Source organism: Hordeum vulgare, chromosome 2H (genome assembly GCF_904849725.1).
Source record: "Hordeum vulgare subsp. vulgare chromosome 2H, MorexV3_pseudomolecules_assembly, whole genome shotgun sequence".
Taxonomy (NCBI): Eukaryota; Viridiplantae; Streptophyta; class Magnoliopsida; order Poales; family Poaceae; genus Hordeum; species Hordeum vulgare.
The window spans coordinates 475,227,360-475,237,394 of NC_058519.1; the positions used below are offsets into that span (position 1 = coordinate 475,227,360).

The window sequence follows — 10,035 nt, forward strand, 5'->3', positions numbered from 1 at the left end:
GTCCTCCGTGGACGGAAGCCGTGGTGGGATAGACAAGGCCGCTTCTTTGTGGACCCTCCATGGGTGGATCCCTACGTGGACTCTCGCAGTCGTTGCCCTCCGTGGGTTGGAGTCTCCACTAACATGGACGTATGATAGCGCCACCTATCATAACCATGCCAAAAATCGTCGTGTCAACTTCATGCGTTTGATCTCCCTACCTTACTCCCGTACTTTACACTTGCATGTTTTACTCTCCGCTACTATACTTTTAGAACTACATCTATAGGGTGTACTTGACTTGTGATAACTTCTATAGCTGCCTCTCAAGTACAATTGGGAAAAGGCAAAAAAACTATCTTGTTAAGTAGTCTAATCACCCCCCTCTAGACATACTTTCGATCCTACAACTTCCCTCTAACGAGATTGAACTAGGTATGGAGATACCAACGATCGAATCTCGGGCAAGTAATATACCGATGGACAAAGGGAATCGTATACGGGATTGATTGAATCCTTGACATCGTGGTTCAACCGATAAAGATCTTCGTAGAATATGTAGGAGCCAATATGGGCATCCATGTATTGCTATTGGTTATTGACCGGAGAGTGTCTCGATCATGTCTGCATAGTTCTCGAACCCGTAGGGTGTGCACACTTAAGGTTCGGTGACGTTTTCGTACTAATGAGTTATGTGTGAAGGTAACGAAAGTTGTTCGGAGTCCCCAATGAGATCCCGGGCATCAGTAGGAGCTCCGTAATGGTCCGGCGGTAAAGACTAATATATGCGAAGTTGGTATTCGAGGTTCGGAAAGGTTCTGAAACATGCATGTTTTGTGATGGGAGTGTCGAAAGTTCTCCGGGGATCCATCAGGAGGGTCCACCTGCCCCGGAGGGACCCATGGGCTGTGAGAGGGGGTGCACCAGCCCATGGTGGGATGGCCTCCCCTCCCACCAAGGCTCATGCGGCAGGAGGTGGAGGGCTAAGCCCACAAGAGGTCGACCACCCTTGCCTTGGGTGGCAAGGCACCACTTGGGCCGTCGCCCGTCCCCTTGGCTGCCACCCCTCCTAGGGAGGGGAACCCTAGGACGACCAGCCTCTCCTCTCCTCCTATATATATGAAAGGGGAGGGAGAGCAGTAGCAACACAAGCCACGGCGTAGCCTCTCCCTTTCCCTCTAGATCAATTTCTCCTCTATATTTCTTGGTAGTGCTTGGTAAAGCCCTGCCGGGACAGTTAAACCACCACCACCTCCATGCCGTCTCGATGTCGAGGAACACATCCATCACTCCTCCCTCTCTTACTGGATCGAGGAGGCGGAGACGTCATCGAGCCATACGTGTGCTGAACGCGGAGGTGTCGTCCGTTTTGCGCTTGATCGGGAGTTCGCGGGATGGATCATGATTGGATTGCAAAGACGTTCCACTACAGCAACCGTGTTCTTTAACGCTTCCGCTTAGCAATCTACAAGGGTACGTAGATACAATCTCTCCTCTCGTAGATGTGCATCTCCTAGATTGATCTTGGTGACCGTAGGAATTTTTTTGTTTCCCATGCAACGTTGGCCAACAAAATCATCGATACGTTGGTGACATATCATGGGTACGGCCTCTGGAGGCTCGAGGTCGTCTTCGTCTACACGGTAGGTGGTGGAGGCAGCCTTGCAGGCATGCTCGATGGCACACACAACCTCTTTTCATCGCCGTAGATGGTGATGGTGCTATCGTAGCTCGACATCTTGACAGTGTTGTAGGCATGGTGAGTCACCGGTATGAACTTGGCAAGTGCAGGGTGGCCCAAGATGGCGTTTCAGCGTAGGCTAACGTGCGTCACATCAAAGTCGATGAAGTCAAGATGACGTGGTAGTTTGTGTGGGTGCCAAAAGTGATGGGGATCCGCGCTTGCCCCAGAGGCAAAGTGGAGCCATCAGTCACACCTGAGAAGGGCCTCGTCGGCATCAAATGCTTGTAGGGCACCTGGAGATGCTCGAAAGTCTCGATGGGGAGCACGTTAAGGCATGCGACGCCATCAATGAGTGTCTTGGTGACATCTACGTTGTTGATGGTAGTCGTGCTCAAGAATGGTGCCCATAGTCCTTGTGGACTTGGGGTGGTCAGTAGATTCGAAGGAGATCGCATACTGTGACCACTTGAGGGCCTGGAGGCCTCAATTCCTGGGAGGGACGCATTTAGCTCGCGATAGAACTACTTGAAGTGGCGGTTGGACGAGGGAGCTTCGGATGCACCAAGGATGAACACCATCCTATGAGGCTCCTCATAGCCCCTAGCGTCCTCATCATGGAGATTTCCATTATTGGCATTGGGGCATTGAAGGGCGTTGTTGGCTTGAGGGTTGGCGCGTTACGGCTAGTCCCGCCAGCATTAGCGGTTGTTGTCGTTGTTGTTGCTGTTGCCCGTGCTCGTGAAGCATTTTGAGCTCTTGATAGTCTTCGGTTGTGTGGGAATGCATGTTGTGGTAGACACGGAAAGGACGGCTATCCTTCCTGGGGGTCTCGTCACGGTCACGCCCACGCTTCCACTCATGCTCCGTCGCAAGCACGGCAGGGCCCTTGCGCTTGGCATCCATGCTCTTGGTTTTGACGGCTTCGAGGAACACATCTGGATCATTGTGGGTGAAGAGGCGGCCCTCCTCGGCCTTGGCGCGAGCGAGGTCAAACAACGTGACCACAGTGCCGAGCTCATCATTGATGCCAATCTTTTCGCACATCCTCACATCCATGACGCCTGAGGAGAACATGCACATGATCGCATTGTCGAAGGCATGCGGGATCTCATTACGCAACGGGCTGAAATGTTGAATATACTTGCAAAGGTTCTTGCGAGGCTACTGGCGCACGATCTGCAAGTCGTTGAGGGTGAGGGGACGCTCGTACATGCCCTTGAAGTTGGTGACAAACTGCGTGCATAGGTCAGACCATGAAGAGATGGAGCCCTCATGGAGGTTCATCATCCATGAATACGTGGCATCCTTGAGGGCCATGGGGAACTAGTTGACCATAACCTTGTCGTCGTCGCCCACAGCTTCGATGTCGATTGTGTAGAGGTGCAATAACTCCATGGAATTGGGGGTGTCGTCACATCGAGGAGCCAGCTCCGGCTTGAATGACATGGGTCATACCATGCGGCATAGTTCATCAGTGAAGGCACGACAACCCCTGTAGCAAAAAGGAACTCCGGCAGCGAGCGTAGCATGGTTCTAGTGCCCGGCTGCCACGACGTCCTGGAGGGTGCAGCTCTGACGCTCGCTCTGCCTTTTGAGGACCACGCGCGCATCTTGGTCCGCACGTCGAATGATCTAGCAGCTGAGACCTACATGGGGTAGTGAAGACGCGCCGTGGGACGGCCCCGATGCATGGACACCGTGACGCCGCCCTTCGTCAGTGTTGAAGGAAGGAAGCGGAGGAGGAGCACCATGCCCTTCCCGTGCGGCATGCAATGTCGGAGGAGGCAAGGAGTGGGTGAGCATCGCAGCATTTCCAGCGGTATTGACGAGCTCGAGGATGCGCACAAGCAACACACCGTAGCCAAACACGATGGGACGGTCGCTCAACAGATCGCGCTCCATGAGCACCTCAGCCAGAGGGGCCGGATGGTCACAACAGTCGTGCGAAGCCTCACTGGCGGTGCGCGCAGGCGGCGGCTCTGCCTGCACGAATGAGTGGAAGGAGGAGTCCTGCTCTTTCCAAGTCTAAGTGTCCGCACGAGCACGCCCGTGGCTGTTCGCATTTGACGACGTGATCCATGTGGACCATCTCAGCCATGCGCGCATACCGCTCATGGCGTGCTTCAGCTATGTCGATGTTGAGGTCGAGGTTGAGGATGCGGGTAGCTCCCTACCTAGCGCGCTAAATGTCGGATATTGGTTTGGAGCCTAAGGGAAACCCTCCAAGAACCCTGGTTCGAACACTGTGGAGCTCTCCACGATCTACAACCTGACTATGACCTTGGCTAGGCTACCGACACACAACATGACAGGAACACACATATTTTATCCAGATTAGGGCAACCATGCAGTATAAAACCCTACTCCTGGTTGATGGGACTTCCTATCGGGGTTGCACGGGTGTTAGAAGGTTTGAGGTGGTAGAAGGGCTTCCACGAGAGAGTGAGAGATCTCAATGGGTCGATCCCCTCTCCCCTGGCAGAACCGCCCCTCTTATCCTTGCATCGGTCCTCTTTTCCTGAAATATCAATGGGAAAAGGGCAGCCACAGGGCGGCAATTCGAAGGGGGACAGGCGCCATGTCTATCCTGACAAAAGGTGGTATTCATCTGCAAAGGAGTCGTCCATGACAAGCTTATGGGCTCGCTGATGACGCATGCCCTGGCGTGCAACGTCAGTGTGGTCTTCTTGCACCGAAACGACAAGTCTTGGGACTCGCTTTGCGGAGGACAGTCGCCTGCTGCCCTTTATTCACCAAAGAGGAAAACCTATCTGTTTGCGCCTGCTGGCATGGTCCTTGTGGTCCTGTCCGGCACTATACATCACCCACGTGGTTGGCATATCAGGCGGAGGGCTACGTGGGAGGCTACTTCGCGAGGGGATCCTTGCAAGGATGCCGCAACTTGAAGATGGTCGCTTTTAAGTTCCCCCTCTTGGAGAGAGGGGCCTCGTGAGGCCGAGCCCTCATGGGGTGCCTTGAGCTCCTGGATCCTAGAAGTGGGCCGCTTCGGAAGTTTGGCCCTCCAGGTCTCACCGACTGGGCTGCATGCAAAGGTGTCGTGGTACCCTGGTTCTCACTGGGCCGACACATTTCCAACTATACCTATATTTTTCCTCAAGAAGTCAATAGAAGCAGCAATTGTCTGAGAATCAATATTATCTAACTATCAATATTTCTAGTTTCACAAGGAAACCCAAAAAATATGTGCATATCTCGAGCATAGAACTTCAGTTACCTATCTTGAGACATCTTAATGCACCGATCTATCATATTGGTTGAACTTACCACAAATGTACTAAACTAAGATAAATCTTTTTAATTACAGGTAGATTCAACAACCCATCAAATTTGATTCCCCCACGTCATAAATTACTTGTATTCAATGAATGCATTCAAAACAACACGAACAAGATCTACCTTCAAACTAGATTTAGAGTTACATATGTCATCCTCATTTTCTCCACTTGATTCAATAATATCTTAACCTCTGTTACATTTTATTGTACCACTTGCGGAATGACTTGACTTAGACGACATATTTTATCACTAGAACACGGATGAAGAGAATAAGATTAATAAATCATTTAATGGACCACATAATTTCATTAGAGTTAGCTGTTTCAATAACTACTTGTTAAAATAAATATTTTTAAGGCAGTAATGATATCTATTATTGTTACTAGTAAGAAAATTATGTCGAAATGCAAGTACAATAATATATATACTCATTTTCCACTATAGCAGTAAATAATATAAATTGAAAGTTAAATATACACTCTTTTTATACGTAGTTGTCTTGTTAAGTTTGTAAATATTTTTCATAAACCTAAATAATGTTTCATATAAATATTTTAGAACATATATTTCCTTTCATATATGATAATGCATATTATAAATTTACATTGTAGAAATATTTAACAGCTTGTGTTGATATTTCTTCGAAAGGTAGACGAAAGTAGATGTATGCTATAAGGTTTGCTGTGATTAACTGACATAAATGCATAAGTTTCAACGTCCAAAACATACCTACTCCCTCTGTATCTAAATAATTATAGTTGGAGAGAACTAGACTAGTTCTCTCCAACTACTATTATTTAGGTACAAAAGGAGTAGTTTCTATGTTTCTCACCTTTAAATTTTGGTATATGCAATCACGTCCTAGATTCATAAACTTCACACCTGGCATATTGCTTTTTCTTCTACGATCTACACCAAAAAAAATGTTCCAATAAAATTGGGTAAGCCAAAGCTTTGAGTTGTTGAAGAAGGAGCTCGCAAAAGAAAAGAGTTAAAGAAGAAGCGAACAAACAGCCAACAGCCTTATGGCAACACTGTGCTTACCAAAACATTGTAAGAACATGAATCATATAGGGAAATACAACATTGACACGTATGCTCATGCCTTTTAGTTGTTCTCGATTGTGTCTATTTCACAGTAAATAGCTTCAATCCGTTCTCTTCTACAGTGATGGTTCTTCTAGAATAGTTCTAAGAAAGTATTCTAACAAAAGAAGGAGAATGTACTTCAAGAGAATAATGAGATAGAAGAACGTAAGAACACTTTAAGCACAACCGTAACGTTTTGTAGCCACCTGTTACAGGAACTGTTCATTAAAATATGTGTATGTTAGAAATGGGACGCACAAGAAAGATATAATAGTTTAGCTTTACAATGCGAATATACGTATATGACGAGTGATATACACTAGCAAATACAAGAAATTCAAACCCAAATTTCCGGATCTTGATACAGATCAATGGCCCGCAAACTGCATGTCATTGCACTTGCGTGCCCTAAATCCCTTCCCATATATTTTCTGTATGCTAGGATATGATGAATACGAATTTGTGAGTACCCGCAACAACCTCCATTTTATTAGTGCGCTCCAAAAGGATTTTGGGGCCACAGATATATGATCCCCTAGAGAAACCTGTAGGAGTATTGGGCCTACTCATCCATATATATCAATCCCATGTGTTGTAGTACATATTGAAGTATGGAAGATGTGGCACATTATCAAATTGATCAAAGTTGCCCTTTAGCCTCTTAGACCGCTCATGCTGCTTCACATACGCGCCATGTCTTATCCCTTAATGTTAGATTTATGTCAATGTGATGTGTAATTAATGAGAAAATGAAGCGATTTCTTGTTTTAGGTATCGTCTCTACACACAATCGTATGCAATAAGTCTTAATATCACTTAATTAGACTCAGTTAATCGTTGTGCCAAGCATCATAAATATCAATCATGTAAAATTTATTGGGATGGTTTTATGTAAACACTTACCATGGAGTAAGAGAAGTGTAAAGAGACGTCTTATTGTGAGTGGTCTTAGGGTAGCCGCTTATGGTGTGTCACACATGTTAGCAAGACCAATAGCCCATGACATTTTGTGAAATTTAATTAAATTCTTTAATTAATTTCAAGGACTAGGCCAATAGCCATGAATATCCACATGCTACAATGGCCCAATTCTTTTCGTAAAATTTAATCAAATTAGTTGATCATTCTTCATGAAAATATCCCAAATGTCACACATTTCCTATGGGATTTGATATCACAAGCGAGACCGAACGGAAAATGAAAAGCTAAGCTAAGAAAAGTATAGTCTTAGACCCTGTTTGTTTGGGCTTTTACTTCTGTTTTTTAGCTTTTTCACTTTGACTAAAAAGCCATAAAAGCTCCTAAAATAGATGCTTTTGGAGCTTTCATGACTTTTGATAAATTAATATAACAATATTTGGTTCCAAAAACCATAGAAGCTCCAAAATCACCTACTTATGAGATTTTAAGATTTTATGGCTTTTTGGTCAAAGTGGAGAAGCTGGAAAAGCATAAGCAAAAGTCAAAAAACAGGGTCTTAGCCCATACAACACATTTCTACACAACAAGTCATTATGAATAAATGGATAACTAATGCATCTTATTCATTACAGATGATTTATTTCCTCCTGCAAGTAAATTTAAAATGAATACTATCTAGCTCTAGTAACATTGCCAGCTACCTGAGTTAGAGAGCTTCAGTTTAGGAAATGACCTCAATAGAAACCAAGAACCTGCATGGCACTAGAAGAATGTTTTTACTAAAAGAAAATCTAAACCTTCGTCCTTAGTTGCTTCCTGATGAACGCAATTGAACCCAAAGTTCCACATCTCTCGGCCCTGGCTCGTCTTAATCCCCGTCCAAGAAAGTGACCTTCGCCGGGCCCCCAACCACCATCACGATCTGCGGTAGTACGACGCGCTCCGAAAGGCGGGAATTTCGTCGGTCTTCTCCTTTTGCTCGTTTATTATGAGGCAGGAATGAGGTTGATAACCTTTGGCTTGGCTAGTAACCCCTATGCGAAGAGCTCTCACTGCTCTGCTTCAAGCCGCTACCGCAATGAAACAGAGGAGCGGAGGCGGGTCCGGCCCCGGCGAGCGACGTGCTCGACGCAGACGACGTCGGCGACGTTCCGATGCTCCACGACCCCAGGAACCGTCCGTTCCCGTCGCTGCCCAGGAGCCGGCCCATCACGTTGCTCGGCTCCGGCTCCGCGAGGATCTTGGAGTAGTCCATGTAGTCCATGACGTCGCCGTCCTGCGACTCGAGCAGCGCGGCCGGCTTCGAGGACGCCGCCGCGGCGGCCGTGGCCGCGTCCCTGGCGCGACGCGCGGTGGCGGCCGCGCCGTCCTCGGGGAAGTTGAGCTTGGCGCGGCTCCCGCGGAAGCGGAGCGCGGCGGCGTCGTACGCGCGCGCCGCGTCCTCAGCGGTGGCGAACGTGCCAAGCCACACTCGCGCCGCCTTCTGCGGGTCACGGATCTCAGCCGCCCATTTGCCCCACGGCCGCCGCCTCACGCCGCGATACTTGCGCGGCGGCGGCTCTGTTCCTTGGGACGACGTCGACGCGCCGAGCTGCTGGACGCCCGGGCGGCACGGCATGACCAGCGGCGGCGAGGGCCCCGGCGGGCCGCGGCCGCTGGCGATGACGTGCGTGAGGGCGGACACGATCGCCGCGGTCTCAGCCTGCTCCGAGAGCGCCCCTGCCGCCGGCAACGTGGTGGGCGGGGTCAGCATTGCTCCGGAGGTTCGCACGCGTTCAGACACACACATCAGGTTTTGCAGGGGAAGCATGTCGGGTGCAATTTATACTCCCCGTTCCTCAAAACCTCGACGCGATCAACCAAGGCACCGCGGAAGAAGAAGCAAACTCGGATTAAGCCAGCAATCGCTTATATTAGTCTAAATAAGCAGCCATTAAACCAGTGCAGCGGAGGCAAATCGGGCTTCATCATGAAAGTGCAATAAATAAAGGGAGCGTCAAGCGAAGCGAAACCGACTTAGGGAAGCACTGCACTGCTCTGCTTAACAGCTAAGGATCCGGACTTCGAGAGGGTTGGGCGCTTGGCCTCTTCTTCCCGCTCGCTCCGCGAGAAAAACTTTAACTGAAACTTTTTCTTTGGAACCGCGTGTTCATGGCGCCCTTGGACGGTTGCTCTTTTTACGGTTGGAGACAGCCAACGGATATTATGACTTGAGTTTGAGCTTTGACCCCTTCTACTAGAAGTCAGAAGGTGACGGAGGGCAGATAAAAAGAAAATGACGGAGGAAAGGTAGAAATACGTCAGCAAGCTCACAACAATCGTTTCCTCATTCATTTTTGGCACCTTCTAGGGTCGGACCCACTCACCGCAAGTACTAGTAGGATTAATTAGGGTTGGCAATGGATATGCATTACTCTTACTCATACATCATGTGGGTAAAAAACCATACGAGAGTAAGAATATGATAAAAAAGTTACACATGGTTATATAAATAAATAAAATCTGAAACATCGAATAGAGTGGATACGCGTATGAGATTATAACGCATACCCATATACCTATGTATCCATGTAAAATCTATGTGAACTCAAATGATCTCTATAGCAAACACTTTGTAGTGAATTTGTGATGTTGTTTTGTTGTGTTGTTGTTCACGAGAAAGTGATGTTCTTTATTAAATATGTGTTTTTGTTGTAATCAGTTGTTATAGATTATGATTATATGTTGTTGTTTATGACCATGAGTTGCTCAATTTGATACTTTGCAAACATGGATAAATTTATCTACAGATACCCGTCTATCCTAATATAACGAAAAATTATACCTATTAACGGATATGGATAAGGATGATGAGTAAGCTCAGAAAGGACGACTAAAGGTATGAGGCGGCTACACCCGTATACAAACCCCGCGGGTGCCATCCCTAATCTAGACTCATCGTAGCATTCAAAGCGAAGATTATTTATAACCATCAGTTCAACTTTTGGTATGTATGCAATATTTTAATGCAGAAATGGAAAGAATATAACAAGTGGCTATAGGATTGTTCATTACAAATATTGTTT

General features: G+C 47.3%; 1 protein-coding gene across 1 annotated transcript; it reads right to left on the bottom strand.

Moving 5' to 3' along the window:
* Nucleotides 1-7,564: 7,564 nt before the first annotated feature.
* On the bottom strand, nt 7,565-9,060 carry LOC123430281 (ethylene-responsive transcription factor WIN1-like). Its single transcript, XM_045114155.1, has one exon. It carries the CDS (start codon nt 8,778-8,780, stop codon nt 7,995-7,997), a length of 786 nt encoding a protein of 261 aa, XP_044970090.1. The 5' UTR covers nt 8,781-9,060; the 3' UTR covers nt 7,565-7,994.
* Between the last annotated feature and the right edge of the window lie 975 nt (nt 9,061-10,035).